The following is a 17150-nucleotide window of genomic DNA, read 5'->3' as shown; positions in this document are numbered from 1 at the left end:
TGCTTTTTTTTTTTCCTTCTGAGACTTAACTTAAAGACGACGTCACCGGCACTTTCGGGAGTCACTACAGAAGCTGAGTCTGCCCCAAGCCAGCATGATCCTGACACTGCTGTTTGGCCTGGGGGGGCCCCTGGGCTGGGGGATGCTGGGGACCTGGGCACAGGCCCCTGGTACCAGTTTCTCTGATCCACACAGCCCCCAGCCACCTGGAGTCTGGAGGGCAGAGGCGGAGGACTCCAGCGGGGACCCTGTCAGACGGTAAGGAGGGCCTGGACCTGGGGGAGGATATGGCAGAGGAATCTCAGTCCCAGCTCAGCCAAAGCAGGGGCTCTCGGGACCTCAGCTACTTGTATGTGAAATAGGTTTATATCATCTATCTGCTGAACCAGCTGTGAAGCTGAATGAGGCTCTAGGAGTCAAGCTCGCCTTTAGAAGATCACCCCCAGCCAGTCTGGACTGGACACCCCCAGTCCCCCAGGACCTAAGGACCACATGGAGTTCCCTGCCTGACCCATGGCAGGGAATGGGCAGGGCAGGGCAGGAGCACTTTATGCCATCAAACACCAGCATGGGAGATGGTGAGGGGCTGTGGTTCCAGAAGTTTCCAGCTGGCTTGGGAGTGGCTCCTGTTCTCGGAACTCAGTTCTGAAAGCTGAACCCGGCTGAGGCTGGCCTGGCCTAAGCCCTAGAAGACAGATGCTCCCGGGGACCGGACTTGGATCTGAGTGCCTGGGGAGGGGCACAGCTGAGCAGTGGGCAGACAAGGCGCCCTGCTCCATCTCCAGAACAAAAAGGAGGCTGCGGCATCCAGCGGGCTCTGCTTCAGCACCCCTCTGGAGATGGGCAGAATGGACTTAGGACTAGACTGGGACCCCGTTTTCTAGTCCTTTTATTTGTCCAGGGTCAGGGATCCTCCGGCTGACAAGGTGTTGGGAATGCGAGTCCCTCCTCGGGGGACCCTCAGTCAGAGCAGCAGGTGCCATTTGTCAAACCCATCTCTGGGCATCTTGCCAAGTGTTATCTCTGTTAATCCCCTCCACCTAGGGGAGCCTGAGGCTCCGAGAGGCTAAGCATCTTGCCAAGGTCACGCAGCCGAGGAGAACTAGAACCAAGATCTGAGTCTGACTCCAGAGATCATACTCTGGTTCTGGTCCCAGGGGTGTCTTTCCCCCTGCACCGCCCCCACTCTTCCCACCTCCACACACAAACCAGACTTGGTTGGGAGCATCCATGTGGATTTGGAGGGTGAGAAGGGCCAATGTACAGTCACCAGAGTCTCCTGGGCTGGCTGAGATTCACTGTCACGTAGGCCTGGCCCATACCTGCCCAGGACAGCTCTCATATAGCTCTGATGGTTCAAGGTGAAAGTGTTTGTTGGACACTTTCCCCAAAGCAGAATGGACAGGGAGAGGCGGGAGGACCAGATTAAGCGAGCGTGCACTGCCCCTCAGTGATGGAAGGGTGGCCGTGCGGGAGGACAGGGAAGAAGCTGGGCCTTGAGAGACCTCCTTCCTGCCCTGTTCCCGCTTCTGCTCAGAGCTGGGAGTACAGGTGGCTCTTGGCAGGGGAACCCAGGCTCTGATTTCAGGACCAAGAATCCTGCCTTCCCTCCCCAAAGCCGTCAGCCCCTGTTTCTGGGCAGCTTACCTCCCCCTGATGAAAGGGAGTATGAGGGGCCCAAGAGGATGGGAAGGAGGGAGGAGATATCCCCTTTCTCCCCCAGTCTACACCTGCCCCCCTCACCCGCACCGGGGCTGTGGGGAAGGTCTGCATTCCTTTAGTTCCTGGGAGGGTGGGTCTCTGGACTGCTCAAGGCCTGAGGCAGTCACTCAGCCTTGGCCTGGGGGTCCCAGTGCGTGTGGGTACGTGCACAAGGGCACTCTGGCCCGGGAATGCCCAGGCAGGAGTCTGAGGGCATCCCTGATTCCAAACCCTCCGGGGGCTCCCAGCAGGCCTGCTGGTCTCCTGCCCACAGCTCAGAAGCTGCAGGCCCCACAGGTCAAGCTGAGGTTGTCAAGGCCTCCAGAGGGGCTGGTGAGAAAGGAAGGAAGTACAGCACAGCTTCCTCAGGCTGATTGCTTCCTGTGGTCCCACGAAGGGAGAGGCGGAAACGCAGCCCCAGCCCCTCTCCGGCCACAGGGGAAGGGGAGGCAGAACAGGCTCTCCACACTCAAGCAGGGGCTCCACACCGCCCAGCACAAGCCTGTGGCTCTTCCCTCAAAGCTGCTGGAGCCAGTCTGCCCTGCATTTGTCCCTCCTACCTCTACCTGGGGCCTGGGGGCCAGGGCAGGCATTGAACACAGACCCAGATGAGACCACGTGCAAGGAGAAGCTTGAACAAACCGACCTAGTGCTGGATCCGAGGATGAAGGAGGAACGTGGTTGGTGTTTCCTACATCCCCAGGACCCTGTAGAGCTGGGCCCAGTGAGCCAGCGACATGGGCATTTGGACATTGTGAGGAAGAGGCTCTTTCTTTGCTCCCAGCTTTTTGTAAAGCTGGGGAGAGCAAGAGGTTAGGATATGGGCTCCTCAGATGCAGGGCCACTTCCCAGGCAGGACTAAGTCCACTGTGGGGAGTGAGTGAAGGTCGCCCAGTCGTGTCCAACTCTTTGCGACTTCATGGACTGTAGCCCACCAGGCTCCTCTGTCCATGGAATTTTCCAGGCAAGAATACTGGAGTGGGGTGACATTCCCTTCTCCCAGGGATCTTCCCAACCCAGGAATCGAACCCACTGCTGTGGGGACTGAGCGAAGACCCAGGAAAGGCATCCTATCTCTCATGGTTATGACAGTACTGCAAGGTGGCCACTGTTCTCTCCACTTTAGACGCTGGGAAGCTCAGAGGCGTGGGGCTGCCACCTAGGGCTATATAACTGTGGTGGCTCAGATGGTAAAGAATCTACCCGCAACGCGGGAGATCCAGGTTTGATCCCTAGGTCAGAAAGATCCCCTAGAGAAGGGAATGGCTTTCCACTCCAGTATTCTTCCATAGGGAAAAAAGAGTCAGACACAAAGTGTTGGACACGTCTGAGCAACTAATACTTTCACTTTCAGGCCTACATTGGCTGGGATGCAAATCCCAGGTGTCCTCAATTTTGTCCTGTTTTGTCTCCCCTAAGAGGGGTGGGAGTCTAGGAGATGCTCCTCGCAGCAGCCTAGCTGGGCTAGTCACCAGTATCAGTGAGACCCCAAGAAGTGTTTCCAACTGTTGCAGCTGGGAGCTTGTGGCCCAGAGAAGTCATGCATATCTCTGGAAGTCACACGGGAGCAGGGTGGAGCCCTGACTCTGGTCTCTGGGCTGTGGCTACACGGTCCGCCCTTGTATCTGTTCTCCAAGGCCCAGGGCCCTGGGCACTAACAGGGAAGAGACTCACTGGCATGAGCTATGCTCAAGGAATCCTGGCTCTGGCTGGACACCAAGTAGGCCTCGGGCTCCCCTGCTCAGGCCCCTCTGTGGCTGAGAGACGAAGTCTGACAAAATTCTCCCCTGGAGTCATCACATTCACAGCTGCATTCAGGGCCTCAGAAAGCAAGAATGTTGAGAACACAACCTCCTTCACAGACAGGCTTAAGGGGCAGTTGGATGTGGGTTTTACTGGCTGGTTAAGAAGCACTTAAGTGCCCCAAAGGGGCACAACAGCAGCACATTCATAATTCAGGAGGCTTTGGCTAACAGCCCTTTCCCTGCTTGACGCTTTCTCTGCCTTCCTCAAAGCCTCCCCCTCACTCCACCCACCCCTGCCCCCAGGGAGGGGCTAGAAGTGGGAATCTTCTCCACATTTCCAGGACAGAGGAAGGGCCTTGCTCAAGGTCACCCTGAGTCCAAAGACAAGGAAGGGAGGAAAGTCTAGGACTCCCAGATCCAATTAAAAGCTCTAAAGGGGGCAGCAGACTCTCTTCTGCCTGGCGGGGGGCGTCAGATCAGGCCAGGTCAGAGGCCCAGGACAGGCCCAAATCAGGCTGGAGACCCCCCACACTCATTTCGAGGCTGGCACCTGCCTCTTGGTAGACCACTGGGAGATGAGGGTGCCAAGAGGGCCCGGGCGCCCAGCCAGGAGGCAGGGAGAACAATGGGGCACTTCAGCGAGCAGGGCTGGGGGCTCAGTAGGCCAGCGAGAGACTGCCGAGAGCTGTAGGAAACCAAAGCAAAGGTCAGGAATGTTCCCAGGGCTTCTGGGCCAGCAGCCTGTACGGTGCCAAGGGCATGGAGCTGCCAAGGGAGGGGCGTATGGGCAGGGAGAACAGTGGCCACTGGAGCCTGAGGTTTGGGCAGGTCTGGAGAGAAAGTTCCTAGGCAGGAAGGGTGGGCAGCACCACTTCCAGTTCTAGGAACCTGAGGTGGAAAGTCCCGGTCACTCCCAGCAGGCTGGCCCAGACCCGGTGCTCTCAGGGGGCAGGCCCTCTGGATCCTCTGCCGCAGTTCAGAGAGCACGTGAGAAGCAGAGCTTTGGTACCGTGGGTGTTTCTTAGCCTCCGCTATCAACATTTGGGGCTAGCTCTCTGTTGTGAGGAAAGGGGCTGTGGCCTCCTCCCACTTGAGGCCGGGAGCCTCCCCATCCCCAGAGCTGTGTCAGCCACGTGTGTGTTCTGCTCAGCTGCTCGGTCACTCAGCCCACCAGGCTCCTCGGTCCAAGGATCTCTAGACGAGAATACTGCAGTGGGTTGCCATTCCCTTCTCCTGACGCAGGGGTTGAAGCTGTGTCTCCTGAATTGGCGGGCAGATTCTTTACCACTGTGCCTCGTTGCCAGATTCAAGTGGGGTGGACCACTTCTCCTCCCAACCCATGTCCCATTGAGAACAGCTGGTTTACAGAAATACTTCTCCCTAGATCTGAGCACGTTCCAGGAATTTCCATGGGGCCTTAAACGGGAGGCTTTGACAGGCGACCACCTTACTTCCCCCCAGGACCTGACCTCTGGGCCCAGCTCTCTCACAGTACACAGCTTCTGTGTTGAGTGTGTACACTTGCTCCCATCCTGATTTTTGTGTGCCCCTTCTACCATTTAATAGGCCCCTGGGGATGTACAGGCCCCTTCCGGGTCTTTGATGTATCTTGTGCCAACATCTCACTGTTTTCTGGATTGATTTTATTGTATTGGTTGCACTGTAAGGCTTGTGAGACCTTAGTTCCCTGACCAGGGTTCAAACTCCTGGCCTTGGCATTAAAAACATGGAGTCTTAACCACTGGACCACTGGGGAATTCACGTCCCACTGTTTTTATTCCTTGACATTAGCGTCGGTCATGACCGTTAGAGAAGATCCTCCTCACTCGTCTTCCAAGATGTTCTTGCCTGTTCACCTGCATTTTGTCTTCCAGCTGGAAATTATTATTTTTTTTTTTTTAGTGATATACAACCACAAGCAAGACTTAGAAAACTCTGGAACGGTGGGTCAAATCTGGGCGCCCACCTGTTTTGTAAATAAAGTTTTATTGGAATGCAGCCATGCCTGTTTATTTACATACAGTCAATGTCCGCTTTCCTGCTACACCGGTACAATTGAGTAGATGCAACAGAGTCTGCATGTCCCGGAAAGCCTATGCGTCCTTCCCCCCCACCCCCGCACAATTTTCATTGTTCCTGAAATAAGCAATTATCTTCATTTTTGCTTCAGTTCTGTCCTTTTGCTTCGCTTTCTGTGTCGTCGTCACTCAGTTCCAAACCCTTGCCGGCTTCCGCGTCCGCCCTTCACTCATCCCTGCCGGGTGTCTGGCCGCCCGTGTTCTCTTGGGAGCCTCTCTCAGAGCCTCCAACCGCGTTCCCGGCCGGACCACTGCCCACGCGCCCCTGCCTGCCGTCCCGGGGTCTCCCTTCTCGCTTCTGTGCCGGAACTCCTCTCGCCTGCTGCCGTTCTCCGTTTCGCGGCGTTCTCTCCCGTTTTGGTGAAGCACTTCTGGCAGAGTGCTCCTCAGTCCGGGACTGTGCCTTAGAATGACCCACAGAGCATTAAAATGGGGATGCCCAGGCCTCCCTGGGCAGGGAGAATTCTCCCAGGCCCAGAGAATTTCCTTTAACTGGCCTGAAGTGGGGCTTGCAGGGTCATTGTTTTAAAGTGCCACAGGATGCTTCTGATGTGAAGATTTGATGGCAAGATTGCAAACTACTGATCTAGTAGCTCCCTGATGAGGGTCCTGGGGCAGCGGGGAAGGCTTTAAAATCTGGCTGGTGGAAATTGTCTTCATTTTGTGCTCCTTAAACTGATAGTTAGGCTGAGTATAGGATTCTAAACTGGAGATAATTTTCCTTCAGTATTTTGAAGGTGATTCTTTACTTTTAGTGTCTGGTATTGCTGTTGAGCAGAGAAGGAAATGGCAACCCACTCTAGTATTCTTGCTTAGAGAACCCCATGGACAGAGGAGCCTGGCAGGCAATAGTCCTGGAGTGGATTGCCATTTCCTTCTCCAGGGGAATCTTCCCAACCCTGGGATGGAACCCGGGTCTCCTGCATTGTAGACAGACGCTTTACCGTCTGAGCCACCAGGGAAGTCCAGAGAAGGAAATGGCAACCCACTCCAGTATTCTTGCTTGAAAAATCCCATGGACAGAGGAGCCTGGCAGGCTACAGTCCACGGGGTCGCAAAGAGTCAGACACGACTGAGTGGCTAACACACACACATTGATTGCCGAGAGGTTCAGGGCTGTTCTAATTACTGATGTGTATGGGGGCAGGGTGCAGGGGGCTTGGAGAGTGTAGAATGGTTCTCAGTCCTAGAGTTCCAAAATTTCACAGATGTGTTTTGCTGTGCATTTATTTTCATTGTGTTGTGGGTAACTGGTGGGCCCTTTGAATTTAAAATTCCAAGTCCTTCTCTTCTGGAATGTTCCTTCGGTTGTTTTTTGTTTTCATCAATGATTCCCTCCTTCTGCTCTCTCTTTCTGGAACTCCTATTGTTTGGATGTTGGGTTCCCAACATAGGTTCTCTATTTTTCTGATCTTTTCTATCCTATTGTCCATATTTTCCATCTCTCTGTTCGCTCTTCTTTTAGGGAAATATCTTTAACTTTATCCTCTAACTTGTCTATCAAATTTCTTTTGCCTTTCTACCATTATAATTTTAACTTCAAGGGTTCTTTTTTTTGGTAGGGGCTCTCAGTGTTCTGCCCCCATTTTTAAAGTAGCTTCCTATTCTTGTTTCTTGGGTGCAATAAGTTCTTTTGTCAATCTGGGAATATTAATGCAGATTTAGGGGAAGTTCTTTTCTCCCTGCACAGTTCTGGTTTTCTTCAAGTTGATTTTCTTCCACTTGCTCGTTTTGAGCTCCCTCTTTTGGAAGAGGTTTTCCTCAGGGGTCATTCTTGGCTGTCTGCCCACTGAAGAGTTAGAGAGGTCAGGTAACTGATTGGAAGCTGGGTGGATGGGTGGGGCTCTGTGATCTGTTTTGATAGAGGATGCTCTGCTGGGCTTGCTCACTGGGGGAGACCCCTGGTGTCAGTCTCTTTAGATCTTTCCCCTCAAGTTGGGGGTCATTTTCCTGACAAGCCTTTTCAGTCTGCAGCCGAGAGAGTACAGGCTGGCTACAAGGCTTCTGAGAGTTAGGTGGGAAATAAGGCTGCGTGGTCTCAGCACTCCAAATCAATATGGTCACCCCATCCCCCTACGCACCAAGACCCCTGATGTAGCCACCTATGTCTCGCCCCCTCCCACCCTTCTGCACCCAGGAACCAGGGTGGCTCTTTAATGTGACTTCCTGTTTAAGCTCCTCCATGGCTCCCCATGCCTTCAGGACAGAGGCCTGTCCTCAGTTGGCACTCAAAGGCTCCCCAGTCAAGCCTCTCCTTAGCAGCCCTTTCTCCATCCCCACAACCAGATCTCCAGTGAGGAACAATGTCAGTGGCAATGGGAATGGGGGCCAGCTACCAGGGCTGCCAGAAGGCGGCAGGACAGCAATGTTCACTACGCAGCTGGGAGGAGGCGGGTACTTGATACTCACTTGGAGGAGGGTATTATCTCCATCCCATGATGGGAAACAAAAACTCCCTAAGTGCCTCACTCAAGGTCACACAACCAGAAAGTGTGAAGGATTGAAACCCAGGAGCAGCACCACACTGCTTCCCTGGCACCAGCAGAAACAGGGAGAGCCCTTCCTGACTCTGGGGGTGACTCTATGATGTGGGGAGAGGCTCCTGTACCTCTCTGTGCAGACCTGGGAATTAGGGTGCTTCTTGGAAGGCAACGGAGCAGGTGCCCTTGCAGGCAGGATCCACAGGGCTTTTGCTCTGAAGCAGGATGAATAATGCAGAGCACTCCCTTCTCAGGCTAATGGGTTTCAGAATCTCTAGGACTGAGTGGGGCACAGAAGCAGGGGCCGGGCGCTCTGCACTGGCTCCCTGCTGACCTCTAGGGAGTGAGGAGACCTGGCTGTGCTCAGCAGCCCTCTCTTCTGGCCTTTTTTTTTTTTTTTTCCAGTAACTGGTGCCCCTACCAGAAGTCCAGACTGGTCACCTTCATAGCTGCTTGCAAAACCGAGAAATTCCTCGTCCACTCACAGCAGCCATGTCCGCAGGGGGCTCCAAACTGCCAGAAGGTCAAAGTCATGTGAGTGTGGTGTAGCAGGGTGGGCTATCCGTCCAGGTTCTGTGCCGGCTCACCCTGGAGACTCTGAGCTAGCCCTCTTCCCCCAGGTACCGTGTGGCCCACAAGCCGGTGTACCAGGTCAAGCAGAAGGTGCTGGCCTCCGTGGCCTGGAGGTGCTGCCCGGGCTTTGCGGGCCCCGACTGCCAGCATCACGGTAGGGTTCCCTGTGGTCTCCCTCCCCCTCTGACCTCTGACCTAAGAGGTCACGCAGCCCCTCTAACCTCTGGAGTTAATATCTGATGTTTCTCTGCAGATCCCATGGCAATCCCTGAGCCTGAAGATCCAGGTGATAGCCTCCAGGAGCCTTGGGATGGGCCAGTTGACTTTGAATCTGGTATGTTGCTTTCCTGGAAGTGCAGGAGGGACAGGTAGAAAGAACTCATGTGCCCAAGCCCATTGTCCTCTGATAGGGCAGTGCCATTTCAGGGAAGCTTTGTCACCAAGCTTGGGGTTGGCAGGGGTTCCTCTGTGGCCCTGTGTCACCTCATCCTCACACCAAAGCGGCAAGATTCACAGGGCCCTGAGTTACCTGCCTGCCGGCCAAGCACATGTACCCTTTCCCTTGACCCTATTTTCTGGGACCCTCCTTGCCCTCTGAATTGCATCAGCCCCCGTGGTCTGGAAGAAGCCTCCCTCCAGTCCCCCTAACCAGGACCAGGAGGCCATGTTGTCCCTGGTCTTGAGTCAGCACAGCAGAGCCACCTAGGGACACCATTTGTGAGGCCTTTCAAGGCTGGGCCATGGATGGGAATGTTTCATCCTGTGGTGAGCGCCTGTCTGTTGACAAGGGCTGCCTAGAATGACGTGGAGACGCCGTGTCCCTGAGACCGAGGAGGAGAGTGTGCCTTGATGGATCAGTCATGTTTGCTGTCGGTGCTGTGGTCTGGGTGAGGGCTCACTGGCCATGCATCTGTCCTTCTAGAGTTAAAGGCTTCTAAGCTCCTGCTCAGAGGATATCAGGACACACCTCCCTGCTTTCAATCCCCTAATTTCCTCTCTGCACCTCATGTTCTGCTCAGGCCAGGGAAGTCTGACACTTATCATGTGTATTCAGGTCATCCAGCTGCAGAGATCCGCAGCACAGTGGAGCGGCAGGAACGCCGACTGGGAGATCTCCAGAATGACATCCATCAGATGGCAGACAGCCTCCCAGGCCTGTGGGAAGCCTGGGCAAGCAACCTCACAGTGGCAACAACTGAGGCAAATCAAACAGAGCTTGGTGAGTGGCAGGTTCCCGGGGCTGAGGAAGAGCCTGGTCATGTCCTAGGGGATGAGTGGATGGGATGGCAGAGCCCCCCGCCCAGTCAGTCAGCCCCTGGGGAGGGTGCCTGCTCCTGCAGGGCATGTATGAACACACACATCTGTTGCAGAGTTTCCAGGCAGATCCTTGGAGCAAGTGCTACTGCCCCACATCAACACCTTCCTGCAAGGACATCTCAGCCCGATGTGGAGAAGCTTCAACCAAAGCCTGCACAGCCTCTCCCAGGTCATAAGAAACTTATCTCTTGACGTGGAGGCCAACCAACAGGCCCTCAAGAGGGTCCAGGAGAGCTCTGTGGCCAGAGCTGACTTCCAGGAGCTTGGTACCAAATTTGAGACCAAGGTCCAGGAGAACGCCCAGAGGGTGGGCCAGCTGAGGCAGGACGTGGAGGACCGCCTGCACGCCCAACACCTGTCCCTGCACCAGTCCCTCTCGGAGGTCCAGACCGACGTGGACATCAAGTTGAAGAAGCTCCTTAAAGCCCAGGAGTCTGTGGGGATCAACAGCAGCCTGGTCCTGGCAGCAGCAGGGGCAGCAGCAAGGCCGGAGCCAGAGAGTCTGAACGCCAGGCTGGGCCAGCTGCAGAGGAACCTCTCGGCCCTGCATGTGGCCACTGCCCACAGGGAGGAGGCGCTACGGAGCACCCTGGCAGACATGAAGGCCACCCTGGCCCGGCACGTGGACGAGATCAAGGAGCTGTACTCGGAATCTGATGACACCTTCGATGAGATCAGCAAGCTGCAGCGGCAGGTGCAGGAGCTGGAGGTGAACCACACGGCGCTGCGAGAGCTGCGGGTGATCCTGATGGAGAAGTCACTGATCATGGAGGAGAACAAGGAGGACATGGAGCGGCAGCTCCTGGAGCTCAACCTGACCCTCCAGCACCTCCAGGGCGCCCACGCGGACCTCATCAAGTACGTCAAGGACTGCAACTGCCAGAAGCTCTACTTCGACCTGGATGTCATCCGGGAGGACCAAAGGGACACCACGCGAGCCCTGGAAGAGACCCAGGTGACTCTGGACGAGCGGCGGCAGCAGGACGGCTCCTCCCTGCAGGCCCTGCGCGACACGGTGGCCTCCCTGTCGCTGGCCGTGGACACGCAGCAGGCAGAGGGTGAGCGGGCGCGCGCTGAGGCGGCTCGGCTCCGGAGCCAGCTGCGTGCCCTGGGCGGCGAGGTGAGCGCGCTGCAGGCCGCTGAGACCGAGATCCGCCGCGACATCCGCCAGCTGCACAGCTCCTTCTCCGCCCTGCTGGAGGACGCGCTGCGGCACGAGGCCGTGCTGGCCGCTCTTTTCGGGGAGGAGGTGATGGAGGAGATGTCCGAGGAGGGGCCCGGCACGCTGCCCCTGCGCTACGAACAGATTCGCGTCGCCCTGATGGACGCGGCCAGCGGGCTGCAGGAGCAGGCTTTAGGCTGGGACGCGCTGGCCGCCAGGGTGACTGCCTTGGAACAGGCCTCGGGGACCCGCCGGCAAACCGCGCGTTTGGAGCCCAGCCGGGCCGCTTCACCAGAGGAGGTCGGTGGGCTGGCGCAGGAGCTCCAGCGCCTGAGCTCGGACATGGAGCGTGTGGGTCGGTGCTGTGAGGCCTCCTGGGTCTCCTCCCTCAACAGCTCCCTCGAGGGCCTTCGCGGGGAGCTCTCCACAACTGAGCGCGGCTTGGAGAGGCACCAGCGCCTCTTCCACAGCCTCTTTGGGAACTTCCAAGGGCTCGTGGCAGCCAACGTCAGCCTGGACCTGCAGAAGCTGCAGGCCATGCTGAACAGGAAAGGGAAGAAGCAGCAGAAAGGCCTGGAAGCTCCCAAGAGGAGGGATCGGAAGCAAGTGGAATCTTTAGAGGATGCGCGAGTCAAAGGGCCAGCGCTTTGGGAGGCAGGTGAGTTCCTAGGCCTGAGAGGAGAGTGGGGTCTAGGATTGCTATCTGCCAACAGCTCTTCTGCCTCAGAGGGGGCAGGGGTGAAGGCGGGCAAGATGACCATCAGTCGCCACTACTCAGGGCTGGCTTTGCCTTTGACTTACCTTCCATTCAGGACTAGGGAGTATTAGGAGTATAAGCTACCTGGGGTATCAGGAGGTAGAAGTCAAAGGACTGAGCTGTCAGTGAGCAGGCCGAGCCCACCACATAGACATTTGAGGTTCATTAAACACCAGCAGCTGCTTGCCATTCTAACAGTGGGGCAGGGAGAGGGGGTGCTTCTCTCCTCCATGAGTGAAAGTTAAAGTCGCTCAGTCGTGTCAGACTGTGACCCTGCGGACTGTAGCCTACCAGGCTCCTCTGTTCATGGAATTCTCCAAGCCAGAATACTGGAGTCGGTAGCTGTTCCCGTCTCCAGGTTGATCTTCCCAACCCAGGGATAGAACCCAGGTCTCCTGCACTGCAGGCGGATTCTTTACTGTCTGAGCCACCAGGGAAGCCCTCTCCTCCATAACCACACCCTCAAATCCCTCAATCTCAGCCTTTCGCCCCATCCCACTGCACCCACCACATGTCTTTAAGCTTTCTCCTATGCACAAGTGAGTGAGTGGATAAGGTATGGTGTCATCTGCCAGGGGCAGCACCCCACAAGGACAGGAGAAACCCTTGGGACCCAAAAGGAGCTCGTTCTGCTAACATAGTGGACCCATGTTACAGCTCTGAGACAGGTCCCCTGTGGTGCCTTTCTTGGGCTTTGCCATGTTGAATCATCACAACAGCTCAACGATGCATCATCACTGCTATCTTACCTGAAACTGAAGCTTAGTCAGGAAAGTGTCCTGTTCACACAGCTTGTAAGTGGCTCAGAGAAACCCAGTCCAGCTGTCTCTAGGGAGCTGGGCCTTCCCCTGTGAAAGGCCCTCAGCGGGTCCGTACAGGGCCCTGGGAAACTTGGCTCTGAGGCTGAAGAGATGAGCAGCCAGCCTTCCTAGCCCCGCTGAGTGCGGCCCTGGGAAGTGGACCCCTACTCAAGTGACTCCCTTGCCAGAGAAGATGGCCTTAGGGCCACAGCTACCTCCCCACCTGAACACGAGGGTAAGGACAAAGCTGCCATCTGGGCCGTGTATGCCTGGTGAGGCCGGGCGTGTGGATAGTCTGAGGCTTCGTGGGGGGTCGTACCACAAGCCTGCCCCACTCCCGCGCACCCTCCACTTTGGCCCCTGGGAGCAGTGGACATGTACAGGTTGTAGCACCGCTTAGTGCGTCTCAGCTTCTTCCTCTGGAAGAGGGAGAAGCACTACCTACAACAAAGGGTTGTCGGCAGGACCAGCAGATACATTGCCCAAAACCCAGCACACGGCTTAACATTTAGTAGAAACACGTCGGCTTTCCCATTTCTCCAGTATTCTCATGGCTGTGGCTGAGGCCACCCACCCTCCTGTGAGCAGTGCAAGGCCTCAAGTTGCCTGATAGTTTAGGTATCTTGAGTTTACCACTGAAATATTTTGTTAAATTTTTTTTCCTTAAAATTAAAAATTTCATATGGGGAGGCCACAGAGCTTGACCCTCCGCTCTGCAGGGAAGCGCACTGAGTTCACTTGCTGGCCGGCAGTGAAGCACAGCCCTTCCTCTTCTAAGGAGCACATCCAGCCACTGGCTGGCTCGGCCTCCGGCAGAGGCCACGCTAGGCTGGCCTTCCTTCAGCGGGGCGAGTGCGCCACCTCCTGGGTGCTGGGAGAACTGCAGAGCCGCCGGCAGCACACAGGAAAACTCTTTCCAACTAATCTCAGAAAACCTTCCAGAACTGGAGAAAAGCAGAATTTTGTCATTTTGTCGCTGTTAGACCTAGAGGCTAAGTGCAGGGGCTGTTGTTCTGGGACTCAAGTCTTCTATGCAAATTCCTCCTGTTGGGCCTCGGTTTCATCCCAAGAAATGGGGAGCTTGGTCTCCACAGAGGGGTGGAGAGGGCAGAGAGCCCTTAGCTTAAGGGAACAGCCATGGAGCATGTGAGGAACATGACCTTATCAGTGCAGAGGCCAGAATGGGGGAGTGAGGGGTACTGGGAAAATGAACACATTTTCAATAGGTTTCCCATATTTTTCTATATTTGCTTCTTTTTGTCCCTCTTCTCTATAAGGACGGTGTTTAAAAAAATTAATGCACATTTAAAGCCCCCATCCACCGAGGCTTCCTCTGGCTCCAGGCCTCTTGTATCTTACCCTCCTTAGACTTACTAACTTGGGTCTTCAAGTGGGAGAGACCCAGAAGTCAGGAGATCCACAGCTAGGTCCTCCCAGTTTGGCCATTTATTAGCGTGTCATCTGGAGCAAGCCTTGCCTTTCTGGGCCTGTTTACCCTCCTCTGGGTTCGGGTGCAACACTTTGAAAATATTAACATGATTAGCTTGAAAGGACTTTTCTTGCCTGGACCCGCCTGCTCTTTCCTTCTCTGTGCTACACATCTAGTAAGAACCACTCTTCTTGATCTCACCAGGGTTAGCATTTGAGGAGAGAGAGTATTTTCTCTTTCCCCTGGGTATCTCAAGATCCCTTGAAGGTTGCAGGAATCCGGGAGTCAGAGACCTGGGTTCCAGATCCAGTCTGTCATTGACAAAGCATGCTGCCTTAGATGCTACTTACTCAGCTTCCTCATTCAGGGCACTTTTCTCTCACATAGTTGGAAAGAAGGATCAAACAAGAGCTTTGTTAAAATACACACCAGTACGGACAACAGGCTTGTGTTTTCCTGTCAACTAGTGAAATGCTGAGAATTAGCCAGTTAACTCCCAAGATACATTGCTACTGGGAATATCCAGATTATCTAGAAATTGTGATCTCTTTCTCATGTCAAGAAGGTGAGGAAGGTAGGGCTCGGTGTAATTTCCCATTTGAGGGAGCAAGGGGCTGAATTACTGATGCTTTCCTCCTGTATTTCCAGGCTCCCCTGTGGCCTTCTACGCCAGCTTTTCAGAAGGGACCACTGCTCTGCAGACAGTGAAGTTCAACACTGCTTACGTCAACGTCGGCAGCAGCTACTTCCCTGAACACGGCTACTTCCGAGCCCCTGAGCGTGGGGTCTATCTGTTTGCAGTGAGCATTGAATTTGGCCCAGGGCCAGGCACCGGGCAGCTGGTGTTTGGAGGTCACCATCGGACCCCTGTCTATACCACTGAGGAGCAGAGGGGTGGGAGCCCAGCAACAACCTTTGCTATGGCTGAGCTGCAAAAGGGTGAGAGAGTGTGGTTTGAGCTAACCCAGGGATCGATAATGAAGAGAAGCCCGCCAGGCACTGCATTTGGGGGCTTCCTGATGTTCAAGACCTGAGTACCAAGCACAGCTCTGACCAGACACTGTGGACTTGTCCAGCTCTCCTTGGCCTGGGGCTCAGGCCAGGGTTGGTCTGGAGATCATCCAGTTGGTCTAGCTTTTCCCTGGAAACCTTCTGCAAAGACAGCATGGTATTTGTGGCCTCTCTAGACGCACCGGGTCTGAGGAAGGCTGGCATGTTCCTCTCCGGGCAGCCTGGGCCGGGGCGTGTGCGTCTCGGCTCGGTCTGCCCTCTGAGGCAGCACGGCTTGGACTCCAGTTCTTGGCCCTACCCTGGGTTCGGCAGCGTCCTGGTGTCTTGCTCCTCCTGTGGTTGGAAACTTACGTACAACACTTTAAACCTTTCTCCTGCTTCCTCTTCATCTTATGCTAGAAAATCATTCTTTCCCAAAAAGAATATGTTAAAGTGGAAGTGACACTTGGGACAATACAGGAAGCTACTGTCTACCTACTGCGGGGCAGCAGGGGGAAACCAGCTGTTTGGTGACAGAAGACCTGGCTGAGTCAACCAAGGGAAACACAAATTAGTCTTTCCTTAGTTCCAGTCCTTCCTTGAATTTACCTGGTAACTTTACTCCCGTTTCTCCCTGCCTCCCACGGGGTGAAGGCCAAGCCAGGACAAACGTGAGCTAAGTGTAGAGCCTCTGCTAATGTTTCTCCAACAGCTTGTGACCACCCCGGTTCTTATCATTTCTCAACAGGAAGGTAGCTGAGAGAAGAGAAGGAAGCTGGTAAAATCTCCCTCAATGAATTGTCAACTTTGGAATACAGTGATGCCCTTCAGATCTGGCTGGTTTGCAAAGCAAACCAGTATGGAGAACAAAAAATTTGGTGAAGTAGGTAGAGATATGGGGCAAAGTCAAACTACTTGGGATGTGACTTCACAATTTCAGTTGTGAACACCACCTGAGGCCGCTGCAGTATCCGCAGAATACTGAATTACACCGTGCCACTGAGAGCTGTAATCATTCCTACAGTAGCAATGCATGGTTTTCAGAAAGTTACAGACCCTGAAGAGAACAGGCTTGAGGAAGCAGTCATCTTCGTGTCAGAAAACAGTTTGACTTTGGTAGTAGGTGTTTGTTATTTGTTGGATATACCTTTGTCCATAAGAAAACCAGACTGGTCTGGGTGATGAGAAAGGACAGAGTTGCCTGGGAGAGTTAACAAGGTTCCTGGCCCCGCTCATTGTTTCCCAGGGCCCCTGAATTCAAATAACTTGCCCCTCAGAATTTATTTGCCACTAAGCTTGGTGTGCTCAATGTGCTAAAATACCAGTGTTAAAAGGAACAATATGCCAGGCTACATTGCCACGGACAGTTTGACGTTGGGGTAAATCACAACCACTCTTGAACTTTTCCACCTGTGTATGAGGTGGTCAGTCTACCAACTCCAAACATGCTGGTGTTTTATTATCTTGACCACAGGTTCGACTCCTCTGCCCTTCCTTCTGGCCAGGGCCTCCTGCCTCCTGCAGCTCAGCTGTAAGAGTAATCCCAACACCAGATATGACATGCTCGGGCCACTCCTGACCACAGACTGGAAAGCCAGTCCTGGGTCACCCTTGCTGCTGGAAGACCATTGCAGTGTCTTCTCTTTGCTCAGTCCTGCTATTACGGGTCAGGCTGTGCTGATGATGAAGTGAGACATTTAGGGTAATACAGCCTTATCATTTAAGACTTTCATTTGGAATTTACTGCATATAATAAGCAGAGTGAACTGATATCCTCCATAAGGGGCACATGTCCTTCAACCTGCCTATGGCTGGTGCTAACAGGGAGGTTAAAAATGAAAAGTGCCCACTGGTAAACTCTTCCAGAATCATGGATAAATCACTCCTGGTTTCTGGGCTAAGAACTGGAGACAATGGTTCTTTCAAATAGAGTGATTTCCATGCAGATTTCATAAAATCTTAATATCAAGCATAAATTTTCTGTTTAAATACTTCGGTAACTAGGCCCTCAGACTATCAAGAATTCTGAAGTTCAATGGATCTATTTTCTTGTTATGATTTTTTTTTTTTTTTTTTTACTGTGGACCATCTTTAAGGTCTTTATTGAATTTGTTACAA

The 17150-nt window shown here is 54.2% G+C and overlaps 1 protein-coding gene across 1 annotated transcript; it reads left to right on the top strand.

The window, feature by feature from the left end:
* The first annotated feature begins 20 nt into the window (after positions 1 to 20).
* On the top strand, positions 21 to 17150 carry MMRN2 (multimerin 2). The gene is made up of 7 exons (XM_070364533.1): positions 21 to 258; positions 8410 to 8538; positions 8625 to 8731; positions 8831 to 8911; positions 9632 to 9796; positions 9948 to 11714; positions 14691 to 17150. Exons 1-7 carry the CDS (start codon positions 95 to 97, stop codon positions 15074 to 15076), a joined length of 2799 nt encoding a protein of 932 aa, XP_070220634.1. The 5' UTR covers positions 21 to 94; the 3' UTR covers positions 15077 to 17150.

This window comes from Bos mutus, chromosome 28, assembly GCF_027580195.1.
Source record: "Bos mutus isolate GX-2022 chromosome 28, NWIPB_WYAK_1.1, whole genome shotgun sequence".
NCBI lineage: Eukaryota > Metazoa > Chordata > Mammalia > Artiodactyla > Bovidae > Bos > Bos mutus.
The sequence above is the reverse complement of the archived record's forward strand: the minus strand, read 5'-3'. Positions and strand labels throughout refer to the sequence as shown.

Bases quoted from the DNA above. Each gene is read 5' to 3' on its own strand.
- MMRN2 (XM_070364533.1), top strand. From the start codon at position 95: ATGATCCTGACACTGCTGTTTGGCCTGGGGGGGCCCCTGGGCTGGGGG. The intron at 8,732-8,830 runs GTAGGGTTCCCT...GTTTCTCTGCAG, and splicing joins CCCCGACTGCCAGCATCACG to ATCCCATGGCAATCCCTGAG. The intron at 8,912-9,631 runs GTATGTTGCTTT...ATGTGTATTCAG, and splicing joins GCCAGTTGACTTTGAATCTG to GTCATCCAGCTGCAGAGATC.